The sequence below is a fragment of the Manis pentadactyla genome, chromosome 2, assembly GCF_030020395.1.
Source record: "Manis pentadactyla isolate mManPen7 chromosome 2, mManPen7.hap1, whole genome shotgun sequence".
Classification (NCBI taxonomy): domain Eukaryota; kingdom Metazoa; phylum Chordata; class Mammalia; order Pholidota; family Manidae; genus Manis; species Manis pentadactyla.
Genome location: NC_080020.1, coordinates 32,074,713 through 32,095,270, shown reverse-complemented (window position 1 = coordinate 32,095,270; position 20,558 = coordinate 32,074,713). Strand labels below are relative to the sequence as shown.

Sequence of the window (20,558 nt, the reverse complement as noted above, 5' to 3'; positions counted from 1 at the left end):
AATGATTGGCTTCATAAACAAGTGCTAGGATTGAGCCCTGACCTTGGACTTGATGTTACCTGAGCCTGTCTTATAATGACCACAGTGTTATTGACGCTCTTCTTTCCTTGCCCAATCAACTCGAATGGTGATTTTGACTTATGTGATTGTTTATGGCAATCTTAAGTTTCTTTCCCCATCATCAGGGAAGGGGGCCAAGGGTCTGGGTGAGGAAGAACCCAGAAAAAGAGCAGAGCCAAATTCCAGTCTAACTCTCTTTTGGCCCCTATGAGGAGTCCATGTGTAAACAACTGCCCACGGAGAAGTTCCTCCCATTGTATTGTAAGCTGCACAGTAGCCAGGAGGCCTGTTGCTTATGCACAGCTTGCACGTGCACATGCACACAACCACATGCATGGATGCTCCTACACATGTGGGAAATCCCTCTATATGTACTGTAACTCCGGGGGGGAAAATGTGTTCCAAGCCAGAAGAAAATTACCTTTGCAGCCAAAATCAGTCAAAGGGAGAAATAAAGTGGGAGAAACCCACTTATTGTCTATAAGCAGTTGTCCACTTCTGCTCACTGGTGTCATACAACCTGGCTGCAGAAGAAGAGGCCCCACCCAACGTCTCCAGTCCACGTATGCCCTGTTGGCCCTTAATTACCTATTGATATGGAGATGCACTACTTTTCTCTACCCCTTGGGAACACCTATTGATATGGAGATGAACTAAGGTCAGGGGAGAGAGATTCTGGAACTACTGCAATTTTACCCACATGCATAGACAGAGAAGTCCATGTATGCCTACAACACCAGTCCACACATTTGCCCACACACACACACTAGTGGCCAGGAGAAAAGTGCTCAGCACATATTATACATCTCAGATTGAGGGAGACCACTCAAGACAGGGAAAGGGAAGATTATGAGGCAAAAAGAGAAATGAAACTAAAAGATCCTGCCCTGTCAGCATTAATTGGAATATAAGAAATGGACTTTGAACAGACAGACTGACTCTTGGGGCCTGCTAACAGTCAAAATGTCCAGAGGGACTCTCACTGTTTGGCTGCTAATGAAGCTTGCGTCGCTTTATCTGAGTAAGTGTTCTGAGTTTTTCCTTGCAGGATTTCCCAGACGGCTTGGCATCCTGTAGTAGATTTCCATGGCTAACCGGGCCTTAGTAAAGCAGAAACCTGCTTCTTTCCTGCTCCCCCCAGGTTTCCTTTTTAGAGGGTCTCTCACTTTCCTTGTTTCACAAGGTTTTATCCTGAGACTGGTTTTGGAGTTTTAGCATGGAGGTAACTTGTGTTCATATCAGAAATAGCAATTTAAGAAGAAACACAGAAATAAGGGTCAGGTGGAAAGGGCTTGGTACTGTTAGCACAGAGTCAGGAGGATTTGTTCTGGTAAGAGCTCTTATTATAATCCTTATTTTTCTCTTTATTTTCAGCAGTTTTTGTTTGCTTTTTGTTTTGTTTTATTTTGCTTGGGATGAGGCTTCAAGGTGAGGTTTCTTTTCTGCACATTGTTTCCACATTTTGGACAATATAAATATACATACTAAATTTGGGCCAGTTTAGACCTTTGCATCTGGGTGGTGTAGAACAAAATGCTCTGTTCTGAGCTGCTGTTGTGTTTTGGTCACTAGCCATCGACACTGGGAACATGTCTAAATTGCTCTGGTTCTTCCATGTGTGAAATGAGGGGGTCAGCTAAGACCAGTTTTAGCAATCCGTAATTCTAGGACTAGACAACGTTGGATGTCCCTTACAGTTTTAAAAGTTTGTAGTTACTTTCACATGAATCTTTCAAATGTGAGGCGTGGGAAAACACCTCTATCCCAAGGAAAACAAATGTGTTCTCTCTATCCCTCAAGCCTTTGTCTGCTCTTTCTTTCTTTTCTCTATAAATCCATGTATCCTCAGATCTCCACCTCAGTCAGTCTTTTTGTGAGCTCCCATAGTCCATGGACTAGTTTAGTGTCTCTGCTATGAGTTCCTGTCTTCCCCGGCAGAGAACTTGGCACCTTGTAGTAACTATTCTCTTATCTTCTACTCTTCCCAGATACTCTGTAGGAGTAAATGGACTGGAAGCAGTCCCTGTTACTTTTTTTAAATCAGTGTTTTTGTAGTAGTCTTTATCTTGTCCTGGAAACTTGAGCTGTGGAAGGTTTTCTTATGCTGAAAGTTGCCAGAGTCTATGTGTACATGTCCTGTTACTGGCTGGATAATGATTGCATGGGCTTCTCCACTCCTACCTGAAGGAGGCAGTGCCTGGTGACATGCCGGTTTTTTGTTTATGCTTTTTCTAAACGACTAATTTAGAAGACAATGATATACAGAGAATTGATATAGATACTCAAAATCACTCAGGATCAGTCAAAGCTGGATATGCTCCTAAAAGATGCCAGATCAGACGCTTCACTCCGGAGATAGTAAAACTGTGACTGGAGAAGGAACCAAGCTGGCACCAGAACCTATGTTGTACCCACCATTCCTGGGTAATCCCCAAAAAGGGGAACTGATTTGGTACCAATGATGCTTTTCACCAGGATATTTTGGTAACTGGAAGGAACAGTATCTTGTCCTGTTTTAAATTCTGAAATTCTTATTTGTTATTAATTGCATGTGGCATTTGATAATTCATCTTATGTAAACCCTAGAATGATTCCTAAGGCTAGTATTATCTATTCCCTTTGTCTTATGATGATAGCGAGGTCAGAATTATTGTGGCTTTCACCAATTACACAAAAGCAGTAATTGGCAGAATGAGTGTAAGCCTAATGGGTATTGTTCTGCCACACCAAATTGCCTACTTCCTTTATTTAACGTTACTTTTTAATCAGATGAGTAGTACAGAAATACCCTTGGTGAAAAGAACAAAAGTGTAATAAAGCTAAAATCCCTTTTGACTGCTACACCCCAGCCCCAGACCCTTTGCTCTGATTACAGAGGTGACTGACACAATGAGCTGGTGTACATCCCACCAGACACTTTTCTCTGCATCTACCTCCATTCATCTGTGCCCACAAAAAAATGCAAATTATTTTATTAATTTTTAAAAATGCTTTTGCATTTTGTGTTATTTGAAATTGGTCCTTTGCATACATTAACAAGGTTTGGAGTTTTTGTGTTTAATTGATATTGATCTGATTCTAATAATCTTCTACATATGAGTCCATGGAATGAATATGCCATATTTTTGCCATTCCCCATATGCACATCATTCATTATGCTCACATATATGTGAGGGCTGCAGTAAACATTTACAAATAGGTTTCCTTGTACACATGTGCCTTTCTAGGGTAGATAAAAAGCATGAAAGTGTGAATGCTTAACTAGGATACATGCATGTTCAGTATTAAGAGAACCTGCCAAATTGCCCCATAGTGTGGCTCTAGCAACTCACATCCCATTTCACGCTGGTTTACTCTGGTAGGCTAAGTTATTTCCTGGGTCCCTGTCTGGCAAACACTGGGTATTATGGACCTTATAAATTTTTGCCAGTCTAATAGGTAAAATTTACTGGCTGTTTGTATTTCCTCATCTGTGAATTGCCTGTTATGTCCTTTGCCAGTTTTCCTATCAGGTCTTTTCCTATTGAGCAATAGGATGCCTCCTTCTATACCATGATACATGGAGAAATAAACTGCCGCATCTCCAGTAGAAAGAATTCTCATACATATTTTTAAATTAATTTTCCAAATATTCATAGGAATAAGCTCATATTTTAGATGTTATTATTTTAGGTGAATGCATGCAGTGTTGCTAACACAACTGAGGGTGATGACAATGAGTTTATTTCTCTTCCTGGCTGCATAGTGGGCAAAATGGACTTCCACAGCATTCCCACTGTGGCGATGTGAAGGGACTGTGAGTCCAGGGAAGGCTCTGGGATGGGCTGAATTTGGAATGGCTCTCATCACGAGAGCCAACTGTGAAAAACCCAGGAAGCACATCCTTTTGTCTACTATCTGGGCGACCTTAGTGTCTGTGCTCACCTTCTCCTAATATCTGGATGTTCCTGATCCCTGGGGCCAGAGAGGAACAGGGTACTGCTGGCCATGTCTAATAACACAGCTTAGCCAAATGGGTTAACAAAGTTAGTGAATGGAGGCACTTAGGGGGCTGCTTTGGAGAAAACAATAAGCAGGGACCGAGGTAGCCAGAGGGAGCAGGATGTAGTCCTGATGATTTGGAGCTTCAGCCTGGTTCTCATTTCAATAGCACTTTTTTTTTTTGTCTAGAACAATTTTTGATGCTCATTTATACCAGTGGGCTTAACATCTTCTGCAGTGAAAATTTTTTGCAGTTGCTCAGAGATTGAAGTAATTTTAGAAGAGCTTGTCTAGAGGTCCTCACCCACTGTTGAGGTGGACAAAAATTTCAGAACAACTGGGAGAATTTGGTTATGTACATTTCCATGGGCCTCAGCCTCAGAGATTCTGACTCAGGGGTGGGCAATAAAATATGTATTTTTAACAAGATCCCCAGGTCATGCTGATGAGCAGCTGAAGTTAGGAAACACGGATACTTCATTTTAGACCTGGTCAGACCTCCCATCTCACATAAGTAATGTGGTAAAACTAACTCTCTAACATTTTGTATGTCATAGCTGCCATTCTATATAAATCTATAATAATAACTGGTCCCTTCCAGTTCTAGAGTTTTAAAAATCTTTGCATTGCACCTAACTTCATATCCTCTAACAAATAAATGTTCCAGAGCAATTAATTTCTATTCCTAGGACTGAAAGGACAGAAGGACAGTGGAGTATATAGTTCAACCATCTATCTTCCTGCCCTAGCCCTCTCTGGGCTAGAAGACACAGAGAGACCATTTGACACATTCAAGTCAATAGTACAGAGTCACTGCTTATGCAGTGGGTGGAGTGCTGTTTTTGGACCTGTTTATATGAGTCGGTGGAATTGGGCTAAGAGTCGGGATCTTTCATTGGAAAGATTACTGGTTTCTTGAATGGCATTCAAGATCAGAGTTGTTAAGTCAGCAGAAAGGACTTGATGAGGAGATAAGCTGAGAGAGTCAGGTGGGGTCTCCTTTTGGGGTGTGCAGTCCAGAGCTCAGCTGCGGTGAAGGGCACATCTGAATTTAGGCTAAAGAAGCATATTCGCTACAATTCTCTTCACCTTCCTGGAAGCATCTATCTGCACAAACGCTGGGTAGCACATCTGAGAGATTTGGTTTACCGCACCTCCTAGTGTTCTCATCTTTCCTCACAGCTCCAGCTGCATCAGAGACTGTGACAGCATTTTTGGGTCAGTCGGTGACTTTGCCCTGTAGGTATTCATCCTGGTCTCAGAGCAACAGCATGTGCTGGGGCAAAGGCCAGTGTCCCAATTCCAAATGCAATGAGGAGATCGTCCACACCGATGGCCTGAGGGTGCTCTCGAGGAGGTCAGCAAAATATGAACTTCAGGGGGATATCCAGAGAGGGGACGTCTCCTTGACCATCTTCAACACTGATGAAGGTGACAGCAGTGTGTACTGCTGCCGCATAGAAGTGCCTGGCTGGTTCAACGATGTGAAAAAGAACATTCACCTGCAGCTAAGGAGAGGTGAGTACAGGAAGGGGCTCGTGTCTGCGGGAAGAGAGATTTGGTGGTTAATGGGTAATGAATTCAGTGGACAGGCTGTAGCTGCTAAGCAGTGAGTGGGCCGGCAACAATCTGAGATGTGTTGCTATGACTAGGGGAGCTGCAGTATGGAGTAAATGCTGTGGGGGCCAAGAAGGTCACAGAAATGAGTGAGGGGAGATGATGGGGAAGGGAACCCGTGAATTGCAGGGTCAATCTGAAAAGGGCACCTGCTGCTTATCTGCAGGGCTGTTCACTTGCAGACATTTGGACCCAGTGTTTGCAGATCCCCCCAACTTACATGTGAACTACATTGTTTTTTTTGCATGCTGGCAAAGATTTCAAAAATTAAGAAAAATACCATGTAAACTCACTAAAGGTGTCCATGAGTCAGCTTCAGCTGTAAGCCAATAGTTCACAGCTCCTGCCAGAAGGGAAAGGGCTTGGGATTTGGAGACACCCAGTGAAGTTTTCAGGGACTCTTTCCTTCTGTTACTGTCAGTTGCTTTTGATGAAATTTGGAATATGGTAGAACACCTAAAGATTTGAGCTATGTAGAGTACAGCTTATGGTTCAACTACGCTGACAATAATCACCTTTCTCACTTACCTGGAATGGAGCCTCTCAAAATAAGCTCTGTGCTCAACCAGCATCAATGATGCAAGATTCTTTTCCTAACTGGATCGGCATCTTAGAAAGAGGGTCTGGATAGCCAAATGCTTATCAAACTCCTCTGGCTGCTCTAATGCATTCTAAAATTTGAGAACTGACAAGGATGCTTCTAATTAGAGGACTTTTATACCCATTAGTATATTTTTCTCTAAAGGCAACTGTGTGAAATAGAAGGTATTATTCTGATTTACTGACATTAAACGACACCAGTCTGAGTCTTCTCTTTTCTAGCCTGATATAACCAGCTATTATTTTATAAAAGACTTGTTCACCCCAATACTCTATGGGGTCATTTCTAAGTTCACTTGAATCTAATGCTGCCTTTCTGGGTCTATCACTTAATGGACATTTGGCATCTTTAAGAGAGGGTGGTATCTAGAATAACTGTGGTTAATGAACACAAATTCAAATGCTTAGTGGGCATGAACTCATCTTTAATATCTGAAAGCTACTACTTTTCACCCTATGTTCTATACTCTGGGCTCACTTTTTTAAGGCTTAATTTTATTTTTATTTTATCATTGGTAGAAGACCTAAGATAGGTTCTACCCTCTTAGCAAATTTTCAAGTGTACAGTATATTATTGTTAACTACAGGTACAATGTTGTGCAGCAGAGCTCTAGAACTTATAGACCTTGTGTAAATGAAATTTCATGTTTGGGCTCACTTTTGATGCATTTGTCTATTTATTCATTTATGCAATGTTTTTGGAATACCTACTATGTGCCCAACACCAGTAGGTATTAGGTCTATAGCAGAGAACAAATAAATACCAGATTTTTCCCTCATGTGGCTTATAGTCTAGTGAGAGAAGGAGGCATTAAGCAATAATCATCAAATGAATGTGTAATTAAGAAATGTAATAAATGCTGTGAAGGTAAAGCATGGAAGTGCAAAACCATGAAACCTAAGTGTTACTGCAGAATACAGATGGCCTCCTTGCAGAAGTATCCTTTTTAGCTGAGACATGAGGGTTAAGTAGGAGTCAGCCACATAGAGAGACTAGGAAGCAGCAGGCACAAAATTCCTCCAGCCAGAACGGTCACTAGTATGTTCAAAGAACTGAAGAAAGGCCACTGGGCTGGGGCAGGTTGAGGAGAGCAGAGGGGACCATGAGAGGAGACAGGACAGCACCAGATCAGGCGGAGTGTTGTGGGCCAGGTTTGCCGGTCGGGTTCTTTATCTTAAGGGCAAGGAGAACTCAGCAAAAAGTTTTAAGCGGGGAGATGACATAACTAGACTTGTCTTTTAAAAAAGATTAGCCAGTGTATGAGAACAAATCAGTAAGGCTAGGAGCAGAGGAAAGAAACCCAGTTTTCATGGGCATTGTGATGGTCCAGCTAATAGACCGTGTGAAGGTGGCAGAAATGGCGAGAAACAGCGAGAAACGGATCGGCCGGATCCGGATAGGCTCGCACTGTTTCCCTCACCTTCTGTTGGTTCAGCAACAACCCGCCTTCCGACCACCACCAGCAGCGCTCTGACGACACCAACAGCCGCGCTTCCGGCAACGACCGCCATCACGCCGGAACTCACCACCGCAGCACCACGTCAGGCGGGAACTGCTGCCGCGACGACGGCAGCCACGTGTCCACCGACCTCCCCACGCGCCCTCCCGGGGGCAGTCACAGCGCCGACGTCTGCGCCTCCCGCGGAGGGGCCAGCCCCCACCGCAGGTACGAGGTACAGCCGCTCAGGGCTACCTTGGGTCCCCTGGGAACAGGGCTCTCCACTGAATGGGGCAGCCCAGAGACGTGCTTTCCATTGTGTGTGGCATGGCGTGGTGTGTGTGTGTGTGTGTGTGTGTGTGTGTGTGTGTGCGCGCGCGCGCACGCGCGGGCATGTGTATCAACAGAACTTTGTTTTCTCACAATTCTGGAAGTCTGAATAAGGTTGATTTCTTCAGGGGCCTCTTTCCTTGGCTTACAGATGGCCATCTTCTCCCTGTGTCTTCACATGGGCCTCCTTCTGTCTGTGTCTATATTCCAATCTCTTCTTTTAATAAGGACACGTCATATTAGTCCATCTGTACAACCTCATTTCACCTGAATTACCTCTTTCTCCAGATATAGTTACATTCTTAGGTACTAGGGATTAGGTCTTGAACATATGAATTCTGGTGGGATACATTCAGCTCATAGCTGTGCATAACTATGTGTGTTACGTGTGTGTGTGTGTGTGTGTGTACATGTGTCATTGGGGATGTGGTTTCACTGAATTGTTCCTTATTTTTGTTTTATGGTTTCCTTTTCTTTTTTTCTCTCTGCTTTGAGAAGTCAACTTTTTTGGTTCTCCAGTTGACCTTCCAGGAGTTCTCGGAGTTGTTTACTGAAGAACCAGGAAATGTCACCCTGGGTCAGACTCCAGTTCCACCCTGCCAGGAGTTAGGTCTCTTCCTGGCATTAGAGATTAGATGAGGACAGGCCTCCAGATGCGTTAAAATATCCCTTGATGATGAACTGGTTCTGGCCTTGTTTCTTCCTCCTTCCCTCCCACCCTCCTTCCTTTTTTCCTTTCCTCTTTCCCTTCTTTGTTCTTTTCTTCCTTTCTTCCTTTTTTTCTGAATCCTTCTTCATCCTGCTTCTTGGACCTGTCACTGAGTTATTAGCTTCATGGCTTATGGGGGCTTATCACAGTTCCTACTATGTTTCAACCTCTGATTCTGAGGTAAGAATATTGAAAAACAATTATGAGATAGCTTGAAGGCTTTTTAAAGGCATTCTAGCTGCCTCAATAAAAACTGGATATTTTATATAGCTTTATAATACCAAATTGGCTAATTCTATTTTTTTTTTTGAGAGGGCACCTCTCATATTTATTGATTAAATGGTTGTTTACAACAATAAAATTCTGTATAGGGGACTCAATGCACAATCATTAATCATCCCCAAGTCTAACTCTCAACAGTCTCCAATCTTCTGAAGCATAATGAACAAGTTCTTACATGGTGAACAAGTTCTTACATAGTGAATAAGTTCTTACATGGTGAACAGTGCAAGGGCAGTCATATCACAGAAACTTTTGGTTTTGATCACGCATCATGAACTATAAACAATCAAGTCAGATATGATTATTCATTTGATTTTTATACTTGATTTATATGTGAATCCCACATTTCTCCCTTATTTTTTTTTTAAATAAAATGCTGAAGTGGTAGGTAGATGCAAGATAAAGATAGCAAGCATAAGTTAATTCTGTAAGAACGCAAGTATAGATGATCATGTCTGTACCTATAGACTAAGTATTAATCCAAGCTAGACAAGGGCATCAAAACATCCACGGATGCAGAAGATTTCTCTCAAACGGGGGGGTGAGGTTCTAACCCTCATCTCTGTTGACCCCCAATTTCTCACCTGCTGGCCCCCTAATTGTATTTTATTCTGAGTAGTCACCTAAAGTCCATGAACCCTAAACCTGTCATTTTTGTATGCAGTTTTTATTCTTCTGGCCTTTAAAATAACCATCTTAAAATATAAAATTTGTAGGTTTTTTCCCCTTGATTCTAAAAATTACTTGCAATCCTTGAAGAAAACCTGAAATATATAGAAAAGCACAAAGACTACCATAAAAATTGTTATTTTTTAGCCACTTTTTATCAGAGGTTTTTCTCTTTCAGAATCGCAAACTTTCCTTCTCCCCAGTGACTCTCAGAGAAGCACTGAGGTGACTTCTGGAGACAGTGCCTTACTAACATCCAAAGGTAGGTAGACACTTGCTCTCTTTTCTCATCCCTTGGACTGAGAATAATAAAATATCATTGAACCAGGCAACTAGAGATGACTTTTGGGTTCTTTGTGCCATGGAGCCCACCCAGGATAAATTGCTATTAGGGCAGCATTTGTGGTTCATTCATTCTTGAGGCAGAGAGGGAGGGAGAGAGAGAGAGAGAGGAGACACAAACCAGCCCTAATTTGTCTGTGTACTCCTCCATGGTGGCATATCTCTGGGATATTTGCCTTTTGTTGTAGGTTAAATGGTGCTAAACTGCCTCATCCTAATTCCAAGCACACCAATCTGTTGAGTCCTCTGAGGGGTGTACTCATTTGATTCACTGTGGAGGGAGAATTCTCTCATTCATTTTGTCCATCCACCAAAACTTTTTTTAGGACCCAGGGGCAGAGAATACTCTAGAAATAAGAAGTGACTCACATCCTTAGGAGTGCCAGAGAGAACTGCCTGGGCTTGACTTTCAGTTCTACTACTTTTTGTTGGGGGTCTCTGGCCTTGGTTTATTCTGTTTTGTTGTAAAGTGGTATAACTTTATGCATGTAAAGGCCTTAGATGAGTGCCTGCCATGTTAGCAAGCACTCGTATGGTAGATGTTACCTTAATGGAGCTTCTAATCAAGCAGAAGAAAACAGACATGTATGGGGTAAATAAATCAATGCTTATGATAGTACAGTAGAGGGAGGCAGCATGGTGTAGTGGTTCATGTGTGTGCTCTGGAGTCATACTGCTGGGGTACAGATCCAGCCCCTACTTGCTCTGTAACTTTGGGAATGTTGCTAAATCTCTCTGGACCTTGGCTTTTACCACACTGGTAAAAAGAGGAATAATAATAGCATCTATCCTGAGGATTAAATGAAAGAATGTGTGTAGATCACTGTGTACAGGGTCTGGCATGTGCTAAATGCTTAGTAAACATGAGCTCTTCTCTTTTTAATGACAGAAGTCAGTTTAGGGGACAGTGGGGCACCAAAAATAGGAAGACAGACATTTACCTAAGTTTGTTTTCTCTTTTCCATTGTTTTTTTCCCCCAGAGTCCAAAGGTTGGGTGTTTCAGTCAACATCCCAGGTATCAACGTGGGAAACCAGTGTCTCAGTCACTTTTCCTCAGCTAAGAGGTAAGGGGCTGTGCTCCTGTGTGTGGTTTTATCTTTGGCTGTGGGACAATCTGTCATCTGCCTGCTAGTCTGGGGATTCAGCTCTTTTGGGTCCACTGTGGCCACATCCCAGCTCTTGCCACAAGCTGGAATGAAAATGAAACCCGCCGAAAGCACCAGTACTGGCCTTGTCCCTCCTTTGCCTCATTTCTGAGACTGCTCTGTTGGGTCTGCCTTCTTCCTTAGCCACTGTTGACTTGAAGCTAGGAATGCTGGTAGGAAAATGACCCATTCATTTTTCAAAATATCACTTATTTATTTAAAATAATACAAATATTACACTACTGTATTTTTCTTAGGGATACATAAAAAAACGTAGAAATAAAATTCTCTTTGACTCCCTGTCTTTAAACCCAGCCTCTCCTCTGCGATAGTCACTGCTATTAGTCAGATCTTTTCTTGTTCCTTTATGTGTGTGTGTAGGTATAGAAATACACAGTTTTATTTTGTCTGTGGATTTTTTTTTTAATGCTAGTTTACTGCATGTGGTCTTCTGTGTTTTGTTTTATTCACCTAATATTACATATTGGACCACTTTCTCCTCCAGTCTGTGTAGCTCTGCATCGTTATGTGAAATTGCCATACAGTATTTCATACTATGGGTACTTACAGTATTCATTTCCCATTGAGGGTTATTTAGGTTCTTCTGGTGTTTTATTATAAATAGTCTTCTGTGAGCATCCTTGTATGTGAGTATTTGCTTAAGTGTTCATGCAAGTGTTACTCTACCTAGGTGACCAAAGAGGAAAAATGCTAGGCTAAAAGAAATGTGCACTTTTATATTTAAAAGCTATTACAAAATTGTCCTCTGAAAAGCCTTGTGCCAGTTTATTTTCCCACCCACAGAGTATCTGATTTCCCGTATCATCCCTACACTTGGTATGACCATTTGTTTAATTGTTTTCAATCTCCTGAGAAGAAAATGTCATCTCATTGTTTTGTTGTTCAGATTAATGAGAGTTTGAGTGTCTTTCTATAAATTTATTAGCCAGAAAGCAGCCATCCTTTAACTCTGTGAAGGAAGCATGTAACTATACTCACAAAGGCTCAGAAGATAGAGTTAGAGGGGACAGATGAGAGTGAGTAGAAGGGGAATAGGTTTTGAAGGAAGACTGTAAGTCAAAATGAAATGCATGGGTGATCTAATGTTGAAAACTTTTACATGTACTAACTCATACACCGAAGGACAGGAAATTTGGACTAGTTGTTGATAATTTAAGGGATGCTAGGTGCCAAAGATTCAAACCTTTTTTGTCTCTGGGATGGGTAAGGGTAGAGGACTTCCTTTTTAAAGAAGAGAAGGTAACAACTAGAAAAGTGATGGAAGGTGGGCAAGGAGTTTTCAGAATGTTACCATTTATTCCATTTAAATCTTTACTAATTTACACTGAATTGCAAGGGTATAAGAGGCCAGCAATGCTTATCTTCTATAATATCCCTGATGATTTTCATTTCACTGCTCCTTGATACAACCTGGGAGAGAGAGAACACTTTCTGCAATATCCGAAGGCTGCCCTGCTGGGGAGGAGCTTGTTACAAGATCTGTCAGTTTCTGTATAACGTCTACTCATTATGGGAAAAAAAACCCCCCAAAACCCAAGGTTTATTGAGCACATATTATGTCCTGCTTGTATGTGCCACTTCATCCAATCTCTCGCTAGCAGATATGCGTATTTCTACTTTCTGTAACTTCCCCAAGAACACACAGCGCTCAGATGCCAGACAGGAAGTTTAGCTCTGATTCCATGCTCTTAGGTACTATTTTGCCTCTCTTTCTAGCCTGAAATGAAAGACCATGTTCTTTGCATGTACCATCCTCTCTTCCCAGTGGTTTTTGTAATGAAATATTCATAATAACAATTGTGCTTACTGTCTACTGAGGACTTAGCCATATGTTAGGAGCTGTACTAAGGATTTTTAATGTATATTTTCTTATTTAAATTTCATAATGATCAGATACAGATATTACCCTTATTTTACAGATAAAGAAATGGAAGGTCTTTTGCATGTAGTTGTCAATTTTCCCAACACCATTTGTAAAAGAAACTGTCTTTTCTCTGTTGTATATTCTTGTCTCCTTGGTCATATATTAATTGGCCATATAGGTGTGGGTTTATTTCTGAGCTCTCTATTCTGTTCCATTGCTCTATGTATTTGTTCTTGCAGCAGTTCCATACTGTTTTGATGACTGTAGCTTTGTAGTATAGTTTGAAATCATGGAGTGTAATACCCCCAGCTTTGTTCTTCTTCAAGATTGCTTTGGATATTTGGGGTTTTTGTGGTTCCATACAAATTTTAGGATTGTTTGCTCTAGTTTTGTGGAAAATAACATTGGTGTTTTCATAAGGATTGCACTGAATCTGTTGATTGCTTTGGGCAAGGTGGCCATTTTAACAATATTAGTTCTTCCTTTTTGTGAGCAAGGAATATCTTTCCATTTATTTGTGTTTTCTTCAGTTTCTTTCATCAATATCTTGTAGTTTTCAGAGTATAGGTCTTTTACCTCTTTGGTTCAGTTTATTTCTAGCATTTTATTTTTTTTATGCAGCTGTAAATGGGATAGATTTCTCAATTTCTCTTTCTGTTAGTTCACTATTTGTATATAGAAATGCAACAGACTTCAGTGTATTCATTTTGAATCCTACAACTTTACTGAATTCATTTATTAACTCTAATGTTTTTTGGTGGAGTCTTTAGGGTTTTCTAAAAAGAAAGAAAGACATGGAAGATTGGAAAGTTTATTGGAGAAGCTAACAACTACTGAAATCTTTCTCTGTTTTAACACTTTGCATTTTACATGCATTGCCTCATTTGATTTCTCACAAAATCCAATGAGACAGATACTATTATCACTTCCACTTTAGAGTCCATGAAGGTTATTTAACTTGTCTGGTAAATGATGGACCTGTATTTAACCCATGTCTTTTCCACTCTGATGTGACTCTAATACCATGCTATGTTGCTTCTCCCTGACCTCCCCTCTGGAGCCACTTACAGAAGAAGACTCCTTCTTCATTCACATGGAAATGCTTTCAGTCCATTTCAGAGGGCCTGCGTGCCTCTGTGGGGTTTTGTTCCCTAGCTAAATATCCCCAGTTACTTCTTCATTTCTTCATATAAACTTTTGGATGGCAAGGCTTCCCTAGTTGAGGTTTAAACCACCCAAGAGGATCCTGTCAAAATTGTTCTCTAAAATTAACATTACTTAGAGTGGCAATTCTTCACCCCCACTCCATGGCTGCCTAGAATGTTGTTTAGAGATGTGGAATGACTTACCTAAGATTATGTAGCTGGGCAGAGGGAGTGCTGGGACTCAGGTTTCAGGGATTTTAAGCTGTGTCCATGGACTCTTAGGTGGGGTTCTCTGTAAATGGGTTTGGGTAGGGGTGGGCATAAACCCCCAAAATTATATATATAATTGCATGTGTATATGTGCATACACATTTTTCTGGGGGAAAAGTCTAGGACTTTCGTTAGATTCTCCAAGAATTCCTCAAAGCCCCAAAGGGTTAGGAACCACAGTCCAAACACAAACAAACAACAATAACAATAATAGCATCATAGGTTTCCCCTCCAGCTGAAGGAAGTCTATTAGGGGAATACAAGCACTTATTCCTCTGGGTATCTAGAAACTCAAATGAGTCCATGTAGCCTGAGGCTTAATTTCATTTCTTTCTTGGCAGCAGGAATGTGTGAGATGGTCCCAAATTGCCCCTGAAGGCTAAGTCTCTATTGGGGACAGACTCTGAAGCCAGGGGGAATGGAGCCATATGACTATGTCATTTCCTAAATAAAATCAGGTGGCATGGGATAAAATCCTCTGTTGATTATGCCTTGGGTCCACTTTTACTGCTTCAGTAACATCCCACCCATATCCTTTATTTCTTGTCCTTTTTCCTCATAGTGTTCTGTATAGCATTGGGTGGAGTTGGGTAGAGTTGAAAGATCTCAGTTGGGGAGTTGAAGGCTCAGGGTTATATCTCAGGTCTGCCATTTTGTGCTTTTTTTTTAGAATCTCAGGTGGGTTACTTGTTCTAGTCTTTTCTAAATCTCAGTTTCCTCAAAATGTGCAATGGAGATAATAGCACTTATTTCATAGGGTTATTAAGTGAGGAAATGCATGAGAAAAGCACATAATAATACACAATTACTAGCTAGTAAATGATAATCATCATGACAGATTCCTATTTCCTCTCCTCGTTACATCTCTGCTGCTATTTCTTCTCACACACCTTCACTTTTAGGCCAGTTCGGCAGGATAACAAGAGGCTGCTCCCACCAGCTCCCAGCTGACTTGCTGTTCCTTATACGTAAATAGACACATTTTGGTTTTATGATTTTTTTTAATAGCTAATCACACCAGGGAAACAGCCAATGAGTGACAAAATTACAAACTTGGGGAAGTTACAAAAGCTTTTAAAAAAATCTCATGATAGTAATTCTCTCTCAGAAATCTTTTAATTGTCCTTTTTAGATGGCTCTACAGAACTCTCAATTACTGGCTTTATTCCTGTGGATGGACATCTTTAATTTTCTGCTGCCCTCTCATTGTTTTGTCTTCCTGACCTCCCTCCATTTATGGAGGCTCCTCTCTACAATTTAGGCTTGGATATCAAGTTATGCCAGAAAAAGAGCTATGACTCAGTTTGCCATGCAAGGCTTCCATATTTTTGTTATTTATTTTATAAGACAACTCCAAGGACATCTCTCCTGCTTCAGTGTCCTTCCCTTTTAATGTGTCTGGCCAGCAGGCACCATTCTAAGAAGCCCTACCTAGGGAGACAAATCCTCACCTCTACTCTAAGGCTGCCTAGAAATGGAGCCCAGAGATGTGGAGTGACTTTCTCAAGATCACACAGATAGACAGAAGGAGAGCTGAGAGTCACACCCGGGTTTTAAGGGTTTTAAACTTGTGTCCATGAACTCCTAGGGAGGGTGTTTTCTGTGGAAAACCAGGAAACTGAGAAGATGGGGAACTGAGGCCCATAAAAGGCCAGTGAGTTGAGAGAGGCCTTGTAGTGGATGAGGAAGACAGGTGCTGGTCTCTGTTCCAGGTCTGGCAGCCATTGTCTCTCTCAGCAGAGCTCCCTGATGGCAGATTTTTAAATTTGCTCTCAAAGTGTTAAGATTCATTTTTTTCTCAGACCCAAGATGGATCATTATATCCATTACCAGCATGAAGTCAAATCTGTAGAACAATTTCAAATTTAATGCACCCAAATGCACATGAGGACTTTGCTGTCAATCCAGTAAAATTGGGGAAAACGAACATTGCTCTGGGAATAACAACAATTTCCTTTCTTTGAGATTCTTGCAGCAGCCTTTCCTTGGCCACAGAGTAAGGCTGGTAAGGGAATGGGGAGGGGATGTTTTAGGAACATTTGTCCTACTATTGTATCATTCTCCTTTGCCAAGCCAGCCCAGGCTTCATGGTTCAGAGCAAGCTGACCTTTCCATGGAATCGAAGGATTCTCAGAGGGAGAGAAAAGTGGCTGGAGATAGGGTTTTATATCTTTATCTTAGCATTTGGTTTGGCTATGTGGAAGTAGGTAACATGATATTTAGTAAAGACCTTTCAAATCTGTCACTTATCACCCATGGCTTGTCTAGTTTCTTCTCTGTGCTTGGCATAGACATATAAAAATAAGTAAGTCATGACATCTTTTCTTAAACAGGTCACACTTCAGTGGGATACGCAGGCTTGTGCATGGTAAACAACCACCATGGGGGCTTTGTTTTGGGATAGGAATATGAAAAGTTGCCTTGGGGGCCCAAAGAAGGGAGAGATGGATTCTATCTTGGAAAGGAGGGCCAGGATGATTTCACTCAACGACCTTTGGATTGGTTCTTCAAGGATGAGAACAGTTCATTGAGCAGGGAAGGTGAATAGGCAGGAGAAGAGCATGAGCAAGGACAGGAGGACTTGATGACAGCATGGAATTTTTGGAGATTGTTTAATAGTGTAGTTTAATCTAATGGAGATGGGACACTGAAAACGGTCTAGATTCTTCAATTCCTTGTTTGATGTGCTGAAGACTTTAGATTTCATTCCATGGTCATAAGGAACCATTCATGTTTTTTTGCATTGGGAATGACATTTTCAGTTCTGTTTTAGGAAAAATTGCTCTGGCAAGAGTGTAGAAGTTGGATTAGATGGGAGCAAGCTTGGAAGCAAAGGGGCTACCCAGGGAGCTCCTGCAATAATTCAGGCTGGAGATGAGTGTCTAGACTAGAATGGAAGCAGTAACAGCAGAGAGGGGGCAGAGTCAAGGCCATTTAGGAATTAGAACGGAGGGGACTGGTGACCAGGGTAAGAATGAAGGATGACTGATTCTCCATACTTGCAAGATTAGATCAATGTGATGGGTTAACTGAAAAAGGAACCCCAGGAGGAAGACTGAAATCTGTTTGGAAGATCTTGTGTTTGAAGTGCCTCTAGGAAATATCTAACGGGCCATCTGAAATGTGGGGCTGGGCGGGCCTATGGATGCCTGGTTAGGGATGGGTGTATTTGATGATTGGCCCCTACGTCTGACCAAACAAATAATAATTGCTTTGATGATTCACATTATAGTGCTGAATAGGAGCTTGCCATTATACCCATACCTTCATTTGTATTATCTCACAAGGGCAGCTCAGGGCTATAGATATACTTTTGGGAGTCATTAATAATAAATGACATTTATCAAGTGCTTATTATATGCCAGGGCCAGGCTCAGTGCCTTCAATGCATTGTCTCATGGGTGAGGCATTGTCTGGATCTGTGAGGATGATTCTATTATTATGTCCAGTTTAAAGGAGAAGGAGAAGTTAAGAAATTTGACAGAGTTGGAACCCCAGCCTCTTGGAACTTGAAACTGAGCTCTTAAACACTTTATTATTTTGTCTCATTAGCTGAGTGGGTAAACTGATGTTTCCTGCAGGATCACCTCAAGATACTGTGTGAGATGAAGGGAAGGAGGAAGAGGTGCAAAGGGAGACACCCTAGTTCCCTAAAGGAAAGCCACATTGGGAGAGGACGTCGTGGAAGCAGAAAAGCCAGCTTAGGAGGCAGAGAGGGAGACAACAGAAGTAAGGAGGAAACCAGGAGAGCAGGGCAGCAGAGGGAGCTGGGCCGCCCAGGATTATGGAGAGTGTAGTGAAAGATTAGGAGGTTTCTAAACGCTGGTCAAGAAGGATGAGGCGTTGAGAGCGCTGGTGTGAACTGTAGCCAGGGGACATTAAGTGGAATATTAGTTCTGTGGATGGATGGTCCAAAGTCCAAAGATGAGCAATTGTTAGAGAATGAATGTTAGGTGTTCTTTCAGGAAGTTTGAGGGTAAGTATTAGAGGGGAGGCAGGGTAGAGAGAAAGAAAGGGATAGTAAATGGGGCAAAGCTTGTCCTGGTGAGGGAGAAGGGATGCAGTCAAAAATGGGGAGGTAGTGTTTGGTCTGGAATTGGAGATAAGAGAAAAGGGAGTGAGGATAGGATCAGTGAGGGTATGAGAGCAATCAGATGTCAGGTTTGCTTCCCAGGAACCAAGACCCTGAACTTAGAGATCATCCAGTCCATGTGTGCTAGACCTGGCTGTGGGCCAGAATCACAGGGAGCTTCGAAAAACATAGACTGTCCTCCTGTACCCAAGGCTTGCAGAATTAGAACCTTTGGATATGTACAGAAAGTGTGTTTATTGAACCTCCTCAGGAGATTCTTTTGAAGCCAGCCCAGTCTCTGCCCCAAAAAGGCATTTAGGAATTGCTGGTGTAGTACACTCTCCTTGTTCTACATAAAAGGAAACTGAGGCACGGAGCCATTAAACACGTTCAGGGAGAAGTGGGACTAGGCTGTAGGTAGGACTGTTTTCTGGCTCCCAAATCAGAGCACTTTTCACTATGCTATGCTTTTTTTTTAAAAAGACAAATAGATCCCTATTATATCTTGACACTTTTCTGGGTCTTCAGTTGATAAAGGACATGGAAAAGTTGTAGGAGGAATTGCCATTCTCAGCACAAGTTCAGCAGAAGGAACAGAGGAAAGCAGGGGAAGGAAGCAAAGCTCATTTTCACTCACAAGTGCCGTTGTTAGGAGCAAAGAAATTGGATGCAGTTGATTTCAAAGTCAACATCTTTCACGAGGCATTAGCCGATTTGTTTTATCTCTCATGCCCAGTGCTGTTCACAGGCTTTAATCAGTTGGTAGGCTGGCAGTGTGGGGATAAAAGAAAAGGATAAAAAATGGATCACATGATTCCTCTCATAAAAGCATTATATTGTACCAACCATAGAAATGATTTTTTTTTCATTAATAAAGTTGGAATTGAATCCATGTAATTCTAGCATCTAACAGCTCACCTTCAGATAGGTCAACCAAATAAGACCAAAGAGAGTTAGTTGCTAAACTTTAAGAGTGGCATGTCTGTGTTAAGACAGAGAGTGAAGAAGGAGTAAGGGGCCAGACGCTGGGATAGAGCATGGAAGCAGCCCTAGGCTGCGTCCCCATTAGTGGGTAATTGGGCGAGCTGGGTGACCCCTCTGCAGACCAAAATGTCCCTCTGACACCACGACGGGCCCTGGACAGATCTCAGGCATCATGAGGTAGGCTGAATGGCCGAAGCTCAGTGAAATCTGTGAGGAGGTGAGGCGTCTGTTCTCCCCACAGTGAACAAGCCAATGAATAAAGCTACTCATATCCTTTGGCAAGAGTCCGCCCACACTTCTGGACTGTTAAACAGTGTGACCCTCCGCAGCACAACAGAGGGCAGCGGAAGTGGAGTGGAACCAGATTTCATTGCTACGTCACTTACTGGCAGTCATTGCTAACTGTGCAGCCTTGTGCAAGATATGTGACCTCTTGGAGCTTCGGTTTCCTTCTCTTTCAGTAATTCCACCCGTTTACTTACCTCAGTAGATTCATTTTGAAGTTCAAATGGTGATAATAAATATGAAAGTGCTTTGTGCACTTTCAGCTGCTTACAGTGGGCTCATGACCATCATCATCAATGATAATTATTAGGATCACGTTTCCAGAGACTGTACCCACCTAGGCAGCAGAGGGCTGCAATTCCATTCCAAAAGGATATCTTCCCACTGGGCTATGAAACAGCATAGTCATTCACTCTCCAGCCCTGGCCTTATTAGAGCAAGTGTACATGAGCTCTTGCCACATTTTCCAAAGGCCCTAGAATCCAGAGGATAAGAGCTTGGGCCCTATGGGTACATAACCCTGGCTCTGTGGTTTGCTCTCTCCGTTTTCAGTTTTGTGACTCGAGCACGTTGCCTGACATCTCTAGGCTGCAGGATTCCCACTGTGAGGAGGACTGTATTGACGCTCTCTGCAGATCTTTTTGAGATCAACATGGAAAGTGTTTTGCACTCTGCTGGTGTGTAGTGAGTGCTCAGTATGTGCTATCCACTTAGTATTATTGCTTCTGTTAGTAATTCTGAG

The 20,558-nt window shown here is 42.0% G+C and overlaps 1 protein-coding gene across 1 annotated transcript in view; it reads left to right on the top strand.

The window, feature by feature from the left end:
- Nucleotides 1–949: 949 nt before the first annotated feature.
- The window catches only part of TIMD4 (T cell immunoglobulin and mucin domain containing 4), a 38,503-nt gene continuing 18,894 nt past the window's right edge, over nucleotides 950–20,558 (top strand). The window contains exons 1-5 of the mRNA XM_036911580.2: nucleotides 950–1,081; nucleotides 5,224–5,559; nucleotides 7,695–7,925; nucleotides 9,866–9,949; nucleotides 11,011–11,094. Of these exons, the coding sequence (XP_036767475.1) occupies nucleotides 1,024–1,081; nucleotides 5,224–5,559; nucleotides 7,695–7,925; nucleotides 9,866–9,949; nucleotides 11,011–11,094 (793 nt within the window). The 5' untranslated portion in view covers nucleotides 950–1,023. The remainder of the gene's footprint in view (nucleotides 1,082–5,223; nucleotides 5,560–7,694; nucleotides 7,926–9,865; nucleotides 9,950–11,010; nucleotides 11,095–20,558) is intronic.